Raw genomic sequence first — 21348 nt, 5'->3', positions numbered from 1 at the left:
CATCATTGGAATTTTAGTCATTATAAATTTTATGAAAAATTTTAAATGGAGATTTTCCCCTAGATTTTTCATACATGAAAAATATAGCATTACCATTTTTTAAATCTTTGCCCTTTTTCCAATATGGTGGCCAACTTGGCTTTGGTGGATCATCACTAGATGATGAGGCAAGTCAATAGACAAGTGGCAAGTCATCAATAGATGGCAGTAGAACCTCATCCAGCAATTGACATTATCAAGTTCCTATAAGATTTCTCTCGTAGAAATTCACTGCCAAAATTTGATTGTTGGTGATGGCACACCAGAAGTTTATGGAAAATTTCACTTGATTGTGTCCTTCTCTGACAATTAATGGATTTTCTCTTGACGATTAGGTTGTTTTTTCAGTTGTGCATTCCATTATTGGAGAAATTGGTTTCATTTCACCAAATAATATTAGACAAAAAATTAGTATAATTTACAACCAGTTCTGCAATCCAGCTACTGAATTCAAGCCTTCTTCTTTCATCACCAGGCATCATGTGAAGTTTTAATCCTGGTAACTGTGCTTTTGCAATATACATTTGCTATGGAGTCATAAGGTAGAGTAGCAATTGCACTGCTTCCTTTATGGAAGCTGTGTAATAAGGCCAAAATATCGGTCTCAATATTTTTAATAACACATCGGTTCTGGCAATGTATTTTTTTCTGAAATGACCCATTCATTATTCCACATATTTCCAACTAATCTTGCAATAATACATTGGGAAAGTCACTGTGCAACATGCTTTAGAATTATGTGGTGCATTGAGTTCTTTCAGCATTAGGTCGGTTGCCGTGTGGATTCTTTGGTCATTGCTCATTAATAAACCAAGACGTCAGTTATTGAGATGTGATTGAACCTGCTTTGTTTTGTTTATTAGAATCGGTAGTTGCGAGAAACATAATGGTTCTTTCGGTACAGGAACACATCTTTCGTGAAGGTGACTAGTATATTGATTTAATGAAGCACAAATTTTCTGAAAAGTTTCCAAATATTCCTGTTTCTCACCACCTTGCAGTTTGAACTCTTATTGAAAAATTTCAGGCAACAGGTTCTGTTGAAGACCCTGATCGAAGTAGAAGAGCACCTAAAGTAAACAAACAGAAGCGCCTGATATTTCGGATGCTGAGGCCAAAAACCCACCAAAGTCAATGCATAAGATAGCACAGCAACAAGATATTGAACTTGCTACCGCATATAAAACTATAAGAAAAGAACTAAAAATTTTCCTGTACAAAGTAATTTGTGTCCAAGAACTGAAACCTACAGATCATGCCCAAAAACTAAATTATTGTCAATGGTTTAAACATTTTATTGACCATAATTCTGTATATATCATTGACATTACATTTTTTTGCAGATAAAGCGTGATTTCATCTAAGATGGTATATTAATTAACAAAATACAATACTGTAGTTGACACTAATCCCCATGAATTGCACAATCTTTACATAAAGCTAAAATTGGAGTCTGGGTTGGTGTGAGTAGGACGCATGTTACGGTTTAGTTTTTTTTAAAAATACAATTAATAGTGATTGTTATTATGCTGTTTTAACAAACTTCATTAGTCAGTTAACAGAAATGAAAATCAATCACCGTTGGTTTTAACAAGATTGTTCCACATTGCACACGGCTAACAGGTCAATGATTACAAAATGTCTTTGTGAACAAATCATTTTGAGGGGTTTGTGGCCTTTATAATTGCCTGATTTGATTCCTCCAGATTGCTTTCTGTGGGGGGGCAGCGAAACAAGCAGTGTATTGCAATAGATCACATGTGATTGATAAACTAAAAACCACAATAATGGCATATGTAAGAGACATTCCTGTACATCAGCTGGTTAAAGTTTTTGGAAACAAATTGAAAAATGTGCTGTGTTGTATTGATGTTGGAGTTAATATTACTAGTTAATATCCATCCATTTTTATAAAGTAATGAAGTAAAAATACAAGTAATAATTAGAAAAGTTTTGTCATTACACTTCCACAATTAAATGCACAGCAACTCTCTGAACGCATGTTAGTTTACAGTGAGAGGTAGAATCACGTTATCATTATACTTATGTTTTTCTCACTATTGTTGAATTTTTGTTAAAAATTAATTTCATGCATACACATTTTTCCAATACATTACTGAATGTACTGTTAAATTCAAGAAATTTTCAACAATTAAAAAAAAAAACAGCTGATAAAATTATTTAGCATTAAAACTATATTTATTGTTTTTGTAAATTTATAATTGTCAGCCCATGTAGCTTTATAACCACTATGTTTAGAGAAAAATACAAACAATAAAAAAGCCTTAAAATATTATTTCGTATCCAAAAATGCAGTAAAAACATGAGTTTAGATTTGAAATAATGAAGTGGACCTCCATGTTGAAAAAAGAACAGATTTCAAAAATAAAGTATAATTTTCGTCAAACCATTCATTCCAGACCTCAATTAAAAGACTAATTATTATGCTACTAATGCTGTATTTTTAATGTAGGAAAATTAACATGAATAATTTTCTTTCGCATAATAAATATTTTTTGCTCTACAAAATCTCAACAAAAGATAAGTAATTCTGGAATTCATCAGTGGATATACAGAGACATAATACATCACTTATTCACAGTTTTCCTCTCCATTATTCAGAACTGTATCAGTATGCCCTGTTTATTACAAGTGTTTACAAGAACCTTCCATGTTAGTGTCAGTACAAGTCTTAAGAATGTTACAGTAGTTGATAAATTATAATTACTTGTGAATGAAAAATTTGCAATAAATACATCAGTTTTGTGGTTTAATAAAATTTAATTTGTGCATTTTGTGGATATTAAGTAGTAATCCATTGTTACTTGAAACCATTCATTCACAACACCAATATCCTATTCACCAGATTGGACGTGTAAACAGTTCATTATCTGGCCCTGTAACAGCACTGTTGTATAATCCATAAACATGATCAGTATAAATTCTTAAATAGAATTTGGTAACATTTATTTATAAATGTTAACAAACTATTTTAACATATATGTTCCAAATATTTAAATCTGTTGACTGATTTTTATACTAGATATGCGAAAAAGATTTCCCAACAAGACATGCTAAAACAAAATTTTTTTAAATCTGTGATATCTAAGACAAAGTAGTAACTGCAGAAGTAAGAACTTGCCACCTTACTCTCTGCAAAAAAGACAGTGGGAAGCATTGTAATAAATCAGCACTGCATAATTTTAAAGGAGTGATCAATTTGGTAAAATACAGGACTAAAGTATTAAATTTTATGGAAAATGTTGCGGTGATGAGATTTATTATTTTCATGAAAGTTCTACTAAAGGAGTTGTTAATTTTATGTAGATTTGATAGATATAAAAAAATGTAATAAAAGGACTGCAAAGATTGTCTACAGATAACCTTAACGAAGTTTGTTTTAACAGGACTGTACTATATTAATGAAAAATCATTCTTGAGGGATGCAGGCTACTCAAACTAACCTTACAGGTGCTTGCTTCTACATGAATGATCTTCCCTCGTTATTGATGACTAATGAATGATCTTCACCTTACCTACTAAAATTATGTATTAATACACAGATACATTGACTGTAATCAACTAGTCTTCTCACATGTCAGTTAAGGCCTAGTAGGAAATGATAAGTTAACCTCGAATTATCAGTAAATTGGTGAATGATATGATGATCATTTTCTTTTGCTCATATAATCCTGGTTATTACTAATTATTGAAACATAATGAAAGTTGTGTGTATTTTTTCTGTTAATCATTTTTGCCAATCCATAGTAATTCATAGTGTGAATTTGCTATAAAATAATACATCTCCTAGCATGTTCTCTTAGTCCAGTTTTTTCTAATGCTGGTACCTGTATAACATTAGTCCTCTTAGTCCATTCCTTTATGAATCTGAGTATGAATCACAACTTTGGCTACTATATGACAGCAATAAACAATTTCTGGCAGCTGGAGATGCCTATCCTTCCAAGGTACTTTATATATATATAAAAGGGTAAGTCAATTATTACCCACTATGTAGTTATAAATTTTATTGCAATACAAATAGGAAACTTACATGTAATCATTTTTCAACATAGTCCCCTTGCATTTGAACGCACTTGGTCCATCGTTGCACAAGCTTCCTGATGCCCTCATAAAAGAAGGTTTTCGATTGAGCTGCAAGCCAGGAATGCTCCGCTTCTTTCACTGTTTCGTCCGAGGTAAATCGATGGTCCCTTAATGCCTCTTTGAGTGGACCAAACAAGTGGTAGTCAGAAGGGGCAAGATCAGGACTACGGAGGATGAGCCAGTACTTCAAAGTTGAGTTTTTGGAGCATTTCAGCAGTGTGGGCAGCAGGATGTGGATGGGCATTGTCATGCAACAACACAATACCTTTTGACAGCTGTCCTTGGTGTTTGCTTCAAATTGCAGGCTTCCTCTTGGCAGTAAGCATCTCACTGTAACACGCACTGTTTATTGTCATGCCCCTTTCTCATAATGCTGCAGTACTGGGCCTTATGTCCCAAAAAACCATAAGCATCAGTTTTCCTGCAGATGGTTGGTCTTGAACTTTTTTTTGCAGGGCGAATTTGGATATTTCCATTCCAAACTCTGCTGTTTACTCTCCGGCTCGTAATGATGGATCCGTGTTTCATCACCAGTGATGATTCTCTCTAAGAAGACCGTAGCGATCCAAATGTTTTTGACAGATGTCCAAGCGTGTTTGTTTATGCAACTGTGTGAGTTGTTTTGGGACCCATCTTGCACAGACTTTATGAAACTCAAGTCTGTAGTGGATGATTTCGTAGGCAGAACTGTGACTAATTTGTAGATGATGTGCCACTTCATCAATAGTTATTCGTCTACCTTAAGAAACCATGTCATGTGCACTCTCAATGTTTTCCTCATTTGTGGCGGTAAACGGTCGTCCAACTCCTTCGTCGTGCGTAACACTTGTGCGATAATTTTTTTAATTTTTCAATTAATTCTTAGACACTCTGTTGCAGTAACACACTGTTCCCATACTGTACTGAAAGTCTTTGATGAATTTCGGCCCCTGATACACCTTCGACCACAAAAAACGGATCACTGAACGTTGCTCTTCTTTGGTGCAAACAGAAAGCGGAACAGTCATGGTTAACGGCAGGGCAGCGATAATGGAAGTAACCTAGCAGCATCAAACCTGCACAGACATAACAACAATTAAACCACTCATGCGTCATCTATGCAACACGACAGTACTACCAACATAAACAAAAATATAACTAAATTGCGGATAATAATTGACTTACCCTCCCTCGTGTGTGTATATATATAATTTTTTTATATTTATTTATTTTTGAATAAAATTAGTTCTAATTTTTTCTTATTTGTTGTATGTTTTGTGCATTTATTATTGTACTCTTAAAAAAAAATAAAAATTTTTTTGTTATGATGATTGCTTCCTTGTTTTTACTCTTAGTTTTATACGTACTATCTTACAAGTTGCATTACTATTATTATTTTTTTTAAATAATTTATTAAGTTTAATAATAATTTTAAGTATAAATACCTTTTTATTTTAAGTATGAGTCCCTTTCTATTATGCTTGAATGTATACTTTGATTTAGAGTATAAATCTGTAATTTTTCTATTTGAAGCATGTTTGATAATAAAATGTTTGCATTTCCAAACAATGAGTTTGGAAATGAATCAATTCTTCACAAAAACTTTATTATTACAACTATATTTATAAAACCTAAATTTACAGATAAAAAAAGAAATGAAAATAACCTTCATTATAAAAATGTTATTAGGTCTGCTCTAAAAAAGCAAATAATGTATAAGAATAAATATGTAACAAGCAAAGAATGATAAAGTAGAAAAAAGGCATCTCAATGAATATTAAAAAATGTCTCAATACTTTTATATATTTTAATCCCACTAAAACACTTTAAATGAGTATCATAGTGAATATTAATGTATTTGAGTTGGTAACCAAATACCTTTGTGCCTATCAAGTAAAAAATGTTTGTTGAACATAAATTTAAAAATACTTTCAGATAAAACAAAATTTTTAACATTCTGTGCCCTATTTTACTTCTAACTACCTTTAGTCAGTCCAATTATCTAAGTCTCTTCGATGGGACTGGTTGAACTTTGCGGTCCTTCCAATATTTTTCATTTTTCCAATCTGTGTGCCTTTTCTAATCTTGAAAATGTTCTTGTGAGTGTGAAGCAATTGTTTTTGTTGTTTAATTTTATCTTATCTCTGGTGTCTTCTTGTGTAAGGCCAGTTTCCCTCAGATCTTATTTCTCTGATCCATCTGCAACCTGTTTTGTTGTTTTTTGAGTCGAGATTATACTGTATTAGCTGTTTTAGAAGTCTTGAATCTTGCATCCTCATGATATGTTCAAAGAATCCTAGTCTTCTCTTATGCTTGGAGTAAGGGTCTTACTCTTTGTACAAGACTTTGTTGGGCCCAGTTCACCACTGCCCGACTTTCTGGTTCTTTTTATTGATGCAGGTTCTTCCAATTCTTCTTTCAGTTTTCTGGAGTCTGTCTGTTTTTCATTTTTTGTTCAGGTGGAAGAATGTTTCTGCTGCATAAGTGGCTTCTGGTTTTATATAACTGTGTTGCAGTATCTCATTTTTTCATTTATTGATGGGTATTTTTTATTGTAAGTGTACCAGGTTAATTTTGAGGTTTAGCTTGTTTGTTTCTTCTTATTTGGATCAAGGATTTTTTTTGTTTAGGTTGTTTGTTATTATTTCTCTGAGGTATTTAATTTGGGTTACTATTTTGATTTTATTACCCTTTATGTTTATTTCTTTTAATTGAGTTGGTTTTTGGGACATAATTTCAGTTTTTTCAAATGATATTTTGAGACCAATTTTATTTGCATGTTTTGAAGTTTTAATATCTGTGATTTAGCTTTGTTGATGTTGTTTGCTAGCAGTGCCAAGTCGTTGGCAAAACCAAGATAGTTTGTTTTGATTTTTCGATGTATTTTTACTTTTGGGGGGCACCTTTTGAGCCACTCTTTCATTACCATTTCTAGAGCTCAATTGAATAATAACAATTAGAGCCCATCGTCTTAGTACAGTCCTGTTTTGATCTCAAATGGTTCAGAGAGCTCACCTCTGAATTTTACCTTCAACTTAGTATGTGAGGGTCAGTTTTATCATATTTTGTGAGGATCTCTGTTTCTTCTCCTGTTGTAATCCATTATTAGCTTGAGACTCATGATCTGGTCTGAAACCTCCACGGTATTCTAGTTATTACTTTAGTTGTGAACTGATTCTGTTGAAGATGATACAGGAAAGAATTTTGTATGTTGTGTGTAGGATTGTGATTCACCTGTCATTATTTGGGTGTGTTTTGTCCCCTTTTTTGTACAGCGGATGGGGTTGTTGTCCAATGCTCTGGTAGTTTTTCTTTGATCCAGATATTGACAAGCTGTTGATTAAGGACAATTTTTGCTGATCTTCCTGCATGTTTCCAGATCTCTACAAATGTCTGATCTCCTGCTGCTTTGTAATTCTTTATCTCACCCACTGCTTGGTAGATTTCTTTTATTGTAGGAGAGTTGATGTTTTCTTTTTATGATGGTGTAGTTATTGAGTGTTGGTGTTGAAGTGTAGGAGTTTTGTTGGATTTTTGCAATTTAGCAGTTTGTTGAAATATTTAGCTAGGATTTCTGCATTGACTTTATTGTTATGGGCCAGTTTACTGTTTTCATTCTTTATTATTAGGGTTGGGGGTTTGTATTTCTGGAACTGATTTTTGAAGGTTTTGTAATAATTTTTCAAATGTGTTTTATTGAATCATTGACTTCAGGTTTGTCTTTATGGTGTTGTCTTTTTATTCTCCTTAAGGTTTAGGTGGTTTCTTTTCTTTGTTTTACTAGATTTTGGAAGAATGTTTCTGATTTTTAGGATTGGTGAAATAGCCATACTTTTGATGTCTTTGTTGCACTGTTTCATTACATATGCTGTTCCACCATTGGTGTTTTTTTTACAGGATTTTATTGGGGTTAATTCTTCTAAATTTGTTTAAGGTAGTTGACATCTTCAAGTTTATCTGTGATTGTTATTTTTTGGTAATTTTCGTTCTTGATTAGTTGGGTAGGGTCCATTATTCTTTTAATTTTTTAGGGGTTTGGTATTGTTGCGTTACTTTGGGAAGTAAATTTAATTTTAGGTTTGACTACAAAGTCGTCTGAGCCTGTGGCTACTTCTTGGAGGACTTTTACATTGTAGGTCTCGTGGTGGTGTATATCCATGAAGACATGGTCTGATTGCCATTCTCCTTTAGTGAGTCTCTTATCTGTTTTTATTTGTTTTCTTTTGGGCAGGCCATTTATTGATGATGTTGCAATATCTTCTTTCTCTGCCTAGTTGAGTATTAAAGTCTCCGATTAGTTGTTTAACAAGGTTTTTGGGGATGTTATTTATGGTCAAATCGAGTACATCCCAGACTTTTCTATTTTGTACAGTCTTTTGCAGAGTTATAAAACTAGTCAGTGCATGGGCATTTATTGTAGTGTAGATTTTATTAGATGGTTTTAGGATGAGTGTTGAGATTCTTGGGGATTGTGACTTGAATTCTTGCATGGAGTTTATTATCTTGAGGCTTGTTATATTAAAAAGGCCTGTTCCAAACTGTGGGCATTTTCCATCACTCTCTTCCCAGGTGTACCTTTGTAGAGCCTTGAGATTCCATGGTGTCCTGGTCAGTGTTTCTTATTTTCTGCAGACTCATGATGAGAAATCTGCATGAGCAAATTACATTGTGTGAAAATGTAGGTGATTTGCTTTGATTTGATTTAGGACTTTGAATTTTTCTTGTTCGTGTATGTAGTGTTGGGGCATTCCAATGCTTTCAATTGCGTGTTATTTTTTAAAGTGGCAGCCCACTATATCCGAATGCTGCCTTCTCTAAAATCTAGTGTTGCTTGGTTCAGATGGTAGAGTATTCCTTACAAGACCTTTCATGATTGTCAAGGAGTCACCTGTGGTGGGACTAGGTCCTGAGTTACAACTCTAGATGTGGTCTAGTGTGATGTGATTTGATGATAAATGAAGCTGTGAAGTTTGTTTAGATACAGTTCACCAGACAAACTTTTATTTGTTCTGGACAAACTTTTTTACATCCAGGTGCACCTTGTGGAGGCTCAATCGACATTTGTTAAAGTTAATTAGGAGAAAAGTTGCAAAGTCTGATCCTAAACATTACACCCTATCTACTCTTTATTAACTATTTATTATTTTACTTTGTATGTAATAAAATTCATAACAAAATGTTGTAACACTTAGAATTTTCTACAAGAGTTACTTCATCATAAGAACAAAATCTGTAGCTTATTATGTTTAACCAAATTGTACATTGCACAAATATTGCATCATAATATTGAATAGAAATACACTAAATATAAATTTTTAAATAAACTAGAGTACTAAACAAATGTACATAACTTGTCTGTGTATGCACGTGGTAGGTAAGATACATTTTTGGATTAGTTTGTGTGCTTACTGCTTATAAACAGGTGCGGCAGCATAATTTTCTGATGAAGGGTCAATAAAACCAAAGATGTAATTATTTTTTCACTATATGCTGCTACTTTACACTGTTTTAAAAATTGTAACCAACAAGTGGCTCCCCCCATTGGCGATATACAGATTTACCATAATTCGGAAGCATCGGTCGACTTTCCAGTATAGCAAGGATATGTTGGCTATTTCTTGGCAAACCTTCAGTTCATCAAGGGTCCTTGGACGATCAGTGTACACGAGGGATTTCAGATACTCCCATAAAAATAGTCATAAGAGGCTAAATCAGTTGATCACACGGGCCACTGAAGATCGCCCCTCAAAAAGATCAGGCGCTCAGGTAAGTTTTCCTGTAAAACTTGCATTGCAGTTGACACCATGTAAGCTGTGGCTCCATCCTGCTGAAACCACACATCCCCCAACATCCATTTCATCAAGCTTTGGAAAAAAAAGGGCAGCTGCATGCTTGCATGCCGAGTGCTGAGGAGATTGCAAAAAAGACTGCCTTGATGCTTTGGGTTGATCTCACGGACCATTCCCCTGATCTTCTCTTTTCAACACTCCCATTTCTCCTGAATGTGTTTGCCCATGTAACAATTGATTGCCAACCAGGAACACAAGCTCAGATGGCAATCCGAGCAGAATGTGTGCGCAGAATGCTTGCAGGTGGCAACGATTGAGCAACCATTAGAAAAGTAAGCCTCTGTGGTAAATGCGTCACCGCATTCTTGGTACTGAAGTGGAAGGGAGAAAAAGCTTCCGACCCACGTGTTCAAATGAGACCATCCACACCCTCTAATGGCCAAACCTTGCTTCCTGGCACCTAATTCAAATTAGCAAATTATGCTGCCATACCTTGTACTATATGAATAATTTTTTTTTTCTGTTGTACTTCTCTAAAGGCAACTTTTCAGATTTTTCTATGAATTTAGTTGTTAATGTTTATTTATTTATTTTTTTAATAAGTTTGTTAATGATACTGTATACAAGCAAAGTTTATGTACATTATAATAAATAAAGAAAATAATAAGCAAAAACTACTGAATAAATTACACCTAAATTTTCAAATGCAGTATTTTTTTATTACATAATTCTTACATAAGAATTGAAAAATATATCCAAAATAAAATTAAAATAATACACTTAAATAATGTAAAGAAAAATTTTTTTTATATTTCTGAAGGGAAAAACTTTCAAATGCAGAGAATTATTGACAAAACTCCGTAATAAAAACATGCATCATAAAATTTAGTTTCTGAATAAATGCAGAAATAAAATAATTTTTTAGAACTGCTACTGTACAAAATATACCATGATTACACATTAAGAAAAATCAAATAAAGAAAATCATGTAATTGATTAACTGAATAAAAACTAAATATTACAGTATTAATTATTTTATGATTAAAAAAGAAATATATGTCATTTATAACACTAATGACACTTCTACCATCCTATTACAAATAAAAAATGTAGGTGAAATAAGAAATTTTTATTTTCTTAAAAGACTTGTGCCAATACAATATATGAAAAGGGTGAATTTCAAGAAAGACAGGTCAGCAAGAGCTGTCTTTGTTAACAAAACCTGAATGTGCTGTGTAACAAAATGTGCCCTTTAGAATTACTAAGAAAAGTTTATATCGCTTTAAAATTGATGATAAACTAACAAAAACATATACAGATTAGTCCAAAAAAATGTAGTTGCTAGTACATATCTCATGTCAAATTTGACTTGATGTAACAATTTTTGGCACTGAGAGAGGGGTTATGGTACGTTTTTGAAATGACCACCAGCAGCTTCCATACAACGCCCATTGTGCCGAACTGCACACTGAACTACGGCTGTTAGTGTATCTGGCGTAATGGCAGCACATGACTACGATTTTTTAATGTAGCTTGTCAATTGTTACTTTTTTTTTCGGTACACATCATTCTTGACAATCCCACAGAGGTAGAAGTCCAAAGGTGTCTAATCAGGTGGTGAGGTGGGTACTCAACAACACCTCTGTGGTCCACCCGTCATCCAGGTAGAGTTTTATCAAGGTGAAACCTGACATCTTGCTGGTAGTGAGATGGGACTCTGTCTTATTACACTAAAATAGTTAATCACCGTACAGGTTTTGGATGGCAGGTAAAATCCTTGTCTGAAGCATATCAAGATGTGCCTCACCAGTTACTATGGTACCTTCACAGAAAAAGGGACCAGTCAAACCACACACTGATGATAAACAACCTCCCAGTAGAATCACTGCCTTGTCCACATGAGTGTGAGGATTTTGAGGAGCCCAGTAGACACAATTGTGGCGGTTCACAGTACTGTTACGTTTGAATTGCGCCTCATTAGTCCACACAAACTTCCCTGTAAATTCCTCATCCCTGCCAACCATGTGCTGAAACCACTCCATCCTTCGATCTGGGTCGTTCTCATTCATTGCATGTAGCAGTCTTGGAATGTACACTTTCTACTTTGCACTCTTCATAATTCTCTTACACTTGACCGGCTCACCCCACTTACACAAGCTCCCTGGTTCTCTGATTTTTGCAGTGATCAGACACCACAGCAATGGACGTTGAACTTGTAGCTGTTTGTGGTCGGCCGGATCTTTCCTTGTGCACATCTTTAACAGTTCCGACGGCTTCAAATTTATCACGAATGCGAGCAATTGTTCAACATGTTGGTGGCGGTACGATAAGCAAACCTCAGCCATTGTTGCTACTCAACTGTCTTCTGCTGCACTGGCTCGTTCTACCACCCACCACCCACACATGCGTGGCATAAATTGCCAGCTTTATCTACCATGACGAATCTAATACCTTACACTACACTACACATTAGATGAATGAGTGTAATTCATTTTATTTAGATATTATGTTATTACAAACACTTGAGTACATTTTTTTTGGACCATTCCGTATATATCAAGTTAGTCAGTGGCTGTTAATGTCGATAATCATTATTAATAGGAATAGTGATTGTTAATTAACATCCATAGCACAAAACATGTTAAACCTTCTTTTCTATTCTTCATAGAACATTTAGTTTGTTACCTTGTCAATATCAACTACTTTGTCTAACAGCCGTTATCAAAAGCTTCAATGCTCTTTGGATCCGTTATAAAAGTTAAGTTTCACTTCCAAAAGATCAGCCCACACAATTCTTCATTATTGCTTTTCCTAGCTCCTTTTTGATAAATATATCTTCAACAGAAGAGACTTTTCTCTTTATGTAGATTCGATTTAATTTGACATATTATATTTAATCAATATTGTTTTCATTTCACCTAAATATTGTCATGTTGCTACAAAGTAAATAAATAATTCAGATGATGTGTTAATAATTTTCATATTATACTCATCACTGTAAGTCATTTCTTTTTCTTCTAATGTTGGTACAAGAAATTCTTTTCATATTCAGCATGGAATCTTTGGGGACTGGATTTGATATGTTGAAAGCTAATGTTTTAGTTTTTATAGTTATATAGTTATAACTGTTTTATAAAATTATGTAGAAAAATTTGTCCAATTTTAACATTGTATGATATTGTTGCTGGTTTTATAATAATACTTATATATACATTATTACATAGTTATTTTCTAGTATATAATTATACTAAATTATTTAGTATAATAAACTGTTTTATTATACTATATAATTATTATTTATTATATTTTATATTATTAAATTTATAAATAAGTAATGCTTCTATTTTTTTATTTTTCAGTATAATGTAAAATTGGAGAAAGGTGATTATACATTAAAGTTACAAATACGACATGAAAGGAAAGACCTACTAGAAAAACTGAATGATCTTCCTATGTTGCTGAGCCAGAAACTACCCTCTCAGATATCTGTGAGCATATACATTAACTTTTTTTTCTTTTATTTTTAGAAATATTATATGTATAAATATAAGAGAAAATTCAACTTTATCAACTTGCATACAGAATATGAAGATGACACTTAAAAAGTCTGCAGCAGATGGCAGCACCTATTCAAATAAAAACAATGGTAATACATAAATCCATACAGTACTGTAATATTGGCTAGCCATGACACATTTAATTTTTATTAAAAAAAGTTCTAAATGTGATTTTTTTAAATGAAAATAAGAAAAAAATGTTTATATTTTAATTTTTAACTTACAATTTTAATTTTATAAAAAAATGAAATTACATATATTATCAAAAAAATTTTATATATATTTTAAATGTCTTTGAGTTTAATATGTATTTTTGTATAAAAATTAAAAAAACAAAAATTACAACTGAAGATGTGGGTTGCCACAAAAACGCTATTGTAAAGTTATAAAAAAATAAGGTAAGTGGCATCTTATTTACTTTTTACTTTCTATATATATATGGATCAAATTGGATTATATGTACAGTATATTAGTACAGTGGGATATGGGTCTTGAAAAGATTGACTTTAGAAAAATCATACATAATAATATGTACAACATAAACAAAACTTCTTTTTATTTGCATGGTGGTATTATTAGTAAACTGCAGTTACCTAGATTTATTTTTGTAATTTTTTTAAGATAAGGTTTACATTCATAATAATTAAAAAAATTATTTTTTAAACGTAAATCAGATTTGTTAAATGTCATTGAGATAATCCATAATATTTGTAAAATGAAAATTTCATTTTACGTAACTTTAATTACTGCAAAAACAGGTTTTATAGAAAATGAATGGGTCAAACTAAACAAGGAAATTATCAAAGCAGGAAAAAAATTACTGATGGTTAGTGATAAGTTATAAAAGCTGAAAAGCATAGTTTGAAATGTTTTATGTAAATGAAAAAGTTCTTTCAAAAAAGTTTGACGTGGGTTAAAGAAAGTTAGTGAACATTCCACAGAGAAGTGAAACATAAGGAAGTCGTATCGTAAGTGCAGAGAGAAAGCCACTGTTATTAGAAAGTAAAGGAGCTAAAGGTGTTTAGAATAGATAGAAGAATTATGCAGAATGTAAAAGCTACTTGATAACTTGTTAAAGGAAGAAAAAAAAACAATTGATAATTGAAAAGAGATTCAGTTGCAAGGTCTGAATTTGATGAATGATTGAATGAATTTAAATAAAGTAGTATATGCAGATTATTTTAATTACAATTCTTTATTGGCTGTATTTAGTGCAGTTTAGGTAAAACAGGATAAAACAAGCTTAAAAGTTAGTATTCAAAATATCAAAATGTATTAATTGTAGAAGTGATCTCAAATTTAAAAAAAAGATGACGTTATTGCAATCCTAACGAAAGCAGAAAGACATTTGCAAAAGTTACTGCAGTCTAACTTTGATGTCTAATATATCCAAAATATTAATTTATAAAGAAATAGATTATGAAATGGAAATTATACTAGTTGAAAACTAATTTGAGTTTTGAAAAATCATAGTACAAGGGAAATAAGTTAACTGTGATTAATCTTGGAAGGGGGGCTAAAGAAAATGTAGTTTGCCTGCTTGGAATTTAAAGATTTACAGAAAACATTCAATTATGTCAAATGGGATCATCTTTTTTTTTTAAATTTTAATGATAGATAAGTATAATAATTAAAAATCTTAAGCAAATTATTTTTTTTAAATTCTTTCTAAGCATTCCTTCTTTACATTAGACCTAACAAAAGTATATCTTACTCTGTTCTTTCATGATTAATTGTAAGAAGAGTTATTAAAATAACACTATAAAAAACCATAGTAACCTCAGTTGTAGAATTTTAAATGTCTCAAGGCAGTAAACTTGTATTATTATTATTTCCCCATTGCACACCCTGGTAACAGGCAGGATTTTATCTACAGTGGATATACTTCTGTGACCAAGGCTGTAGATTATGTATATACATCTCTGGCGACTACCTTAAATACAATTCTGGCTGTAGCCAGTAGTGTAGCTCTCTGCAATGCTTCGACAATGCGATTTTTTTTCATTACTTTATTCAAGCTTGTGATCTAGTTTGACATGTGTTGCTGATATCACAACTGGTGTAGTAGCTACTGAGTTCACCTGCTTTTGGTTCTTGATTCTCTATCGCCAGATTCTTGTATTTTCCTTCTTTTTTTCTGTCGCCTTCTTGATGCTTGATGTGTTGGACACAGCTATATCAATTAGGAGTGCTTTCTTTTCATACACTGGTTATATCTGGTCTATTTGCTGTCGCTGTTTTTATTATCATTCTCTCCTAATATATTTTGACTTGCTCATTTTCTATTGAATTTTCAAATTTGACATATTATATTTAATCAATATTGTTTTCATTTCACCTAAATATTGTCATGTTGCTACAAAGTAAATAAATAATTTAGATGATGTGTTAATAATTTTCATATTGTACTCATTACTGAAAGTCATTTCTTTTTCTTCTAATGTTGGTACAAGAAATTCTTTTCATATTCAGCATGGAATCTTTGGGGACTGGATTTGATATGTTGAAAGCTAATGTTTTAGTTTTTATAGTTATATAGTTATCACTGTTTTATAAACTTATGTCTTTCGACATACTCTCCTTGGGCTAACTTTTCCCACTATATGGATTATATGTTGGATCGTTTCTGGTTTATTCATGCATAGTCTGCATCTGTCATCTTTCTCTTTGGCTATATACTTTTTATAGTTATTTGTGCTAATAACACAATATTATCCTGATCTTAAATTGCCGTTATGAAATCTTCAGTTTCTGGAACAGTATTCCCCTCTTTGGCTACATTAACAACACAGTTTTATTTCTTCTGATTTCCACAGGGTATCACCCGTGCAGGCTTTTCTACTTCCATACTTGGACTTTTTCTGCCATCATTTCTTGATTCTATATTGGTGCATGTGCTGTTAGTTCTATACTGAGGTCTAGTGGTGTATAACCCTTATATACTTCTTTTATCGTTTTATGTAGTACTGACTTGGCTTCTTCGTGAAAATATTTTTTTTAGTCCATAGACTAGTTGAGTGTGCAGGTTTACTAAATTAATTATTCCTTAAGTCGGTTATTATTATTATTTTTTTTTTTATGGGCATCGACTGCTAAGGTCATTAGCCCTTGTCACATTCTTAAAAAGAGGTTTTATCACCATCAGGGTCATCATATGTTAGGGTGTAAAGGGCCCTTACATTTTTATTTAAAAACACAAAATACACAAAACATTTATCCACAACAATAAACAACACTTATGGAGTGTAAAGGGGCCCGATCTTAAAATTTGAGAAAATAACACAAAGTGCATTAATGGAAAATATTAGTCTTTACAATACAATCATCTCCTTCTACCTGTCTCACTTATTTATTTAAGCACCCATGGGGTAACCAGAACTGCCGTTAAGCAGCAATATCAATCGTCCCAGAATGCCGTGGCAGTTGACTCCCCCCCTATAAACAGTGCTGTAGGACATAACCCATCAGGGTCCTCCCATACGAGCAACCTGACCACCTGTTCAAGACTGCCAAAAAGCCCCTCGGCAGGGAGGCTGCCCTTCCTGGTCCTGACCTACTTGGCTACAGGCATGCATTGCGCATACCCATAGGCTCGCCTCCTCAGTCCACCCTTGAGGGTCCCCCATGCCATCATTGGACACACCCCAACTCCCTGCTCTTGCGTGCAGGCGAGCCCGGGCGGCCTAGGCAAGAGGCCTACCTCCCGTCACTATACGTGCCAGACTTCGAGACTCCCTTATATATATATATAAAAACTACCCCCTTAGAGTTTGTTTAACACAGCTTTAAATTTTCATTTTTATAGACTTTTAAAAAGTTCACTGGCGTGTAAATAAGCAACTATTTTTTCTTCATTTACATTTTCCAAATCAGCAGTAATATCATTTCTTAGCTGGAACCTCTTTCTGAGGTCGTCATATATAGTACACTATTCCATTAGATGCATAATTGTAAGTGTTTTATTACAAACACTGCACATTGGTCTTTCTTTGCCGGTTAACAAATATGAATTTGTTATTCGCATGTGACAGATTCTAAGTCTGGTTACAGCCACTTGTTCTCAGCAAGTCAACTTCACGTCGCTTTTCCATTTATACAGAGAAGTTTTGACCGAGTTTAATTTTGTATTTAAACTCCTCCAATCAGTATTCCACTTGTTTATTATTATGTTAGACAGTTTTTAACATCTGCCACCCTTACAGGAATTGCATCCAAGTTATCGCAGACTGTTGCCTTTCTGGCAGCTTCGCTGCACTTTCATTACCTGCAATACCAGCATGCCCTGAAGTCCATATAAATGTGCATCGCTGTCATCGTTGATTTAGAACGTACAAAATGGACTGGATGTTTGCAATTAGGTCATCCTTATTGCTCTTGTTCCGAATTGCAACACGTGCACTTAGAGAATTGGAACATATTAGCACTCTCTCTTTGCAATACTGTTTTGTGTACCGAAGAGCTTGGTGAATGGCAGTAAGTTCTGCCGTATAGACACTGGCCATATCTGGCAGTTTCCAAAAGTGGGCTCCATCTACATATATGGAGCATCCAACACCATATTCAGTTTGAGAACCGTCAGTATAAATTCTAATATGTTCTTCGTAACTACTGATGGTTGATAAAAATTCCTGTTGGATGATCACTGCTGGCTTTTTTTTATTTCTTCTTGAGAGAGATCCAACCTTGTATTTACTGCTGGCAAAAGCCAATGCGGTATTTCTCTAGTAGAAATTGCTAATGTCTCTGGAATAGCAATTTCGTATTTTCTTGTTAATTCGTGGTACCTAATTCCGGCTGGTCTGGAATAGGTAGCACGATGTTCGTATAATGCAGCCAAAGGATGGTTGTTAAAAAGTTTGTTATTTATATGAGCAGGAAAAGCCCATATGTTTGCTACATGTCTTAACAAAAGGAGTTCTCTTCTATTATGTAGTGGCATTATTCTGGCTTTGGACATTAGACTAGTCACTGGACTTGTGCGGAAAGCGCCTGTCGCATATCTTATTCTGCTATTATGAATTATGTCCAACTTTCTTAAATGCGACTTCCTAGCAGATGAATATACAATACATCCGTAGTCTAGTTTCGATTGAATGAATGCCTTATATAGTCTCAATAATATTTCTTTATCTGAGCCATAATTGATGTTTGATAATGTTTAGGGCGTTTTTGCATCTATCATTCAAGTCCTGTATATGAAACCCCCATATTTAGGATTGGTATTTATCCAATACCAATCCTAAAAACTCACATTAACCTTATACTGTATTGGATTGTTGCCGATTGTCAAAATAGGACTTTGGTGAGGAATTCTACAGAAGTGTACACAGCACATTTTTTTTGTGAAAATTGGAATCCATTATTCCTTGCAACTTCATTTAGAGTGTTAATCGCTCATTGTAATTTATATTTCACCATAGCTGTCTTGTTGCTGACATACACAATTGCCAAATCATCAACATAGATGCCTTTGCTGATTTCTACTTATATCAATATCTGATATCAATTTATTGAAGCAATCATAAACAAGGTACCGCTCAACGGTGAACCTTGTGGTATGCCATTTTCCAAGCTTTTTTCAGATGAATATTCATTGTTGACACGTACTTGGAAAGTACGGTCATTCATATAGTTGTTGAGTAAAACTCGCACATTGCCACGAATGCCCCATTCATGTATCTGGAGCTTTATTCCATGTCGCCAGGTCATATCAAAAGCCTTCTGAAGATCAAAGAAGACTCCGATATATTGTTTCCTTGTAATAAAGCTGTTATATATAATGTTCTCTAACTTTAAAGCAGAAATCTTAATAAAGTAAGTTTAATGAAGAATACTGTTGAGAAAAAAATAAAAAGAGACCTCAGCCCTCTCCAAAACTTTACTGCTGTGATGTGGTGTCTATTGCTTCTAAAGTACACATACTAGAATTTCCTGATTTGCACTAATATATTAATATACATATTATATGTATGCAATATGACATATAACTTCTGCATAACATTGTGATAATATTAATAAAAAACAAGTTTTCATTAAATTTTTAGAAGAATCTTACTATTAGTACACTATTTTTAGATAGTGTTTGAACAAACAAAACCATTATTGAATTAAAAGGGCAATAAAAAAAATCCAAATTTCAAAATAATTATACAAAAGGAGACTAGATGAAGTTTCCATTATTTTTTTCTCACTCTTACCAAATCGTGAAGTGCTAACTGTCCATGTGCTAAAACATGCATAATAATGTGCGGTTAAAAATCTGAACCACAACTACATAAGTGATCCCAGACATTTTATAAAATGTACAAGACTATATCAAACTAAAACAAAATTAAAAAAAGATAAAATATAATAATATAACATACAAAACAAATAAATTACAAGCACACAATATTATTATCAGTAATACACAGAATTAAATCAATACAAATAGAATGCTAAAAATAAAACTAGGAAATTAAATTTTCTTTCCCTATGATCAATAACTACAAATAGAACTTTCATGCTAAAATTAATATTATACATGAATGCATAATACATTTAAGAAATAATACCTGTAATAAATCTTTTCCCCCTTTTTTTAATTAAAACTTTAAATAAAAATAATTTATATAAGCAGCAATATAATTCTATTAAAATTGAAAACATCTTTGTCTTTTAAATTACACAAATTTTACCATTATTGTCATCACTAGTTCCACGTTAAAATACAAAATATCAATTTTACCTAACATAAAACTATTAAAATTATAAACAAAACGTATCTAAGAGAAAACAACAGTAAAAAAAAAGAAACAGCAAATACAGAAAGTAAATAAGGCTAAACTAACATAATGAAACTGTCTAAGAGACCATATTATGATGATAAATCTAACTAAAAGAAAAACATACAATAATGGATTAAAGCAGAAATGAGATCATTTAAAAAAGTAAGCTACTGCTGAAACAAAGTAATACTTGATCACGAGTACATAAAAAAGAAATTAAATTTGCTACTACTAATAATAATAAAAAATAAAGCTAATAAAAATTGTACAAATTATGTTAATGTGTAATGATGATGGATCATTTATTAAAGAATTGTTTAGAGAATTACTTACACAGCAATTTAATAAGCTAAAAATCATACTATATTAATAAGATTACATAGGGTCACAAAGTACTGCATAGAGATCAAGTAAATATTACTAACTCTAAATGTAAATGCATTTCAATAGTTTGGTAAACTGTATTCTTGAATGATACTGTTTACACTTTTATTGTTAAACATCTCTAGCCCTTTAATTTTATTACAGTTGGGTTTCAAACTTTTAATATTTTTCTTGGCATTGGTATTGATTATTAGCCTTTTCTTATTTTGAATCATTAGGAAACAATTTTATAAATCAATGTCAAATATTTATCAGATAATTCTTGGACTCTGTTTCTTTCAATTGTTTATTATAAAACAGTAATAAATCTATTTTATAAACAGTAATAAATCTAGTTTTCTTAACTAAATGCGACTACTGCTACAGATAACAAAATTAAAAATTACATTTATGTTGATTTAACTGTTCCAAACTCTTTCCAGTGAACCAATGTGGGGTAACTAGTCACATAATCTATATTCAAGAATACATAAACTCAATCTTGCGTTGTGATCCGACCTAGACTCCTAGTCTGTATCAACAACACTGAGATGGAAGCTGCCATGTATTTAACAAAATATATTTAAATGTATCTTAAATGTAGCTGCCATGTATTTAGCAAGGAGATTATTTAAATAATCTTCTTGTGGAAAACTGTAAAATTAGTTTTTATGTATTCTAGATACGTTAAATATCAGTATCCAGCAGATGCTTAGAAGGTATTTAATATTCTAAGGATAAATAATT

General features: G+C 32.5%; 1 protein-coding gene across 1 annotated transcript in view; it reads left to right on the top strand.

Moving 5' to 3' along the window:
• The window catches only part of LOC142320807 (tripeptidyl-peptidase 2-like), a gene marked incomplete at its 5' end in the record, with an annotated part of 50150 nt that extends 36709 nt beyond the window's left edge, over positions 1–13441 (top strand). Inside the window, 2 exons of the mRNA XM_075358786.1 lie at positions 3902–4007; positions 13274–13441. Coding sequence (XP_075214901.1) covers positions 3902–4007; positions 13274–13441 — 274 coding nt within the window. The remainder of the gene's footprint in view (positions 1–3901; positions 4008–13273) is intronic.
• Positions 13442–21348: the final 7907 nt, after the last annotated feature.

The sequence above is a fragment of the Lycorma delicatula genome, chromosome 3 (assembly GCF_047948215.1).
Source record: "Lycorma delicatula isolate Av1 chromosome 3, ASM4794821v1, whole genome shotgun sequence".
Classification (NCBI taxonomy): domain Eukaryota; kingdom Metazoa; phylum Arthropoda; class Insecta; order Hemiptera; family Fulgoridae; genus Lycorma; species Lycorma delicatula.
This window is presented reverse-complemented; position numbering and strand designations above follow the sequence as displayed.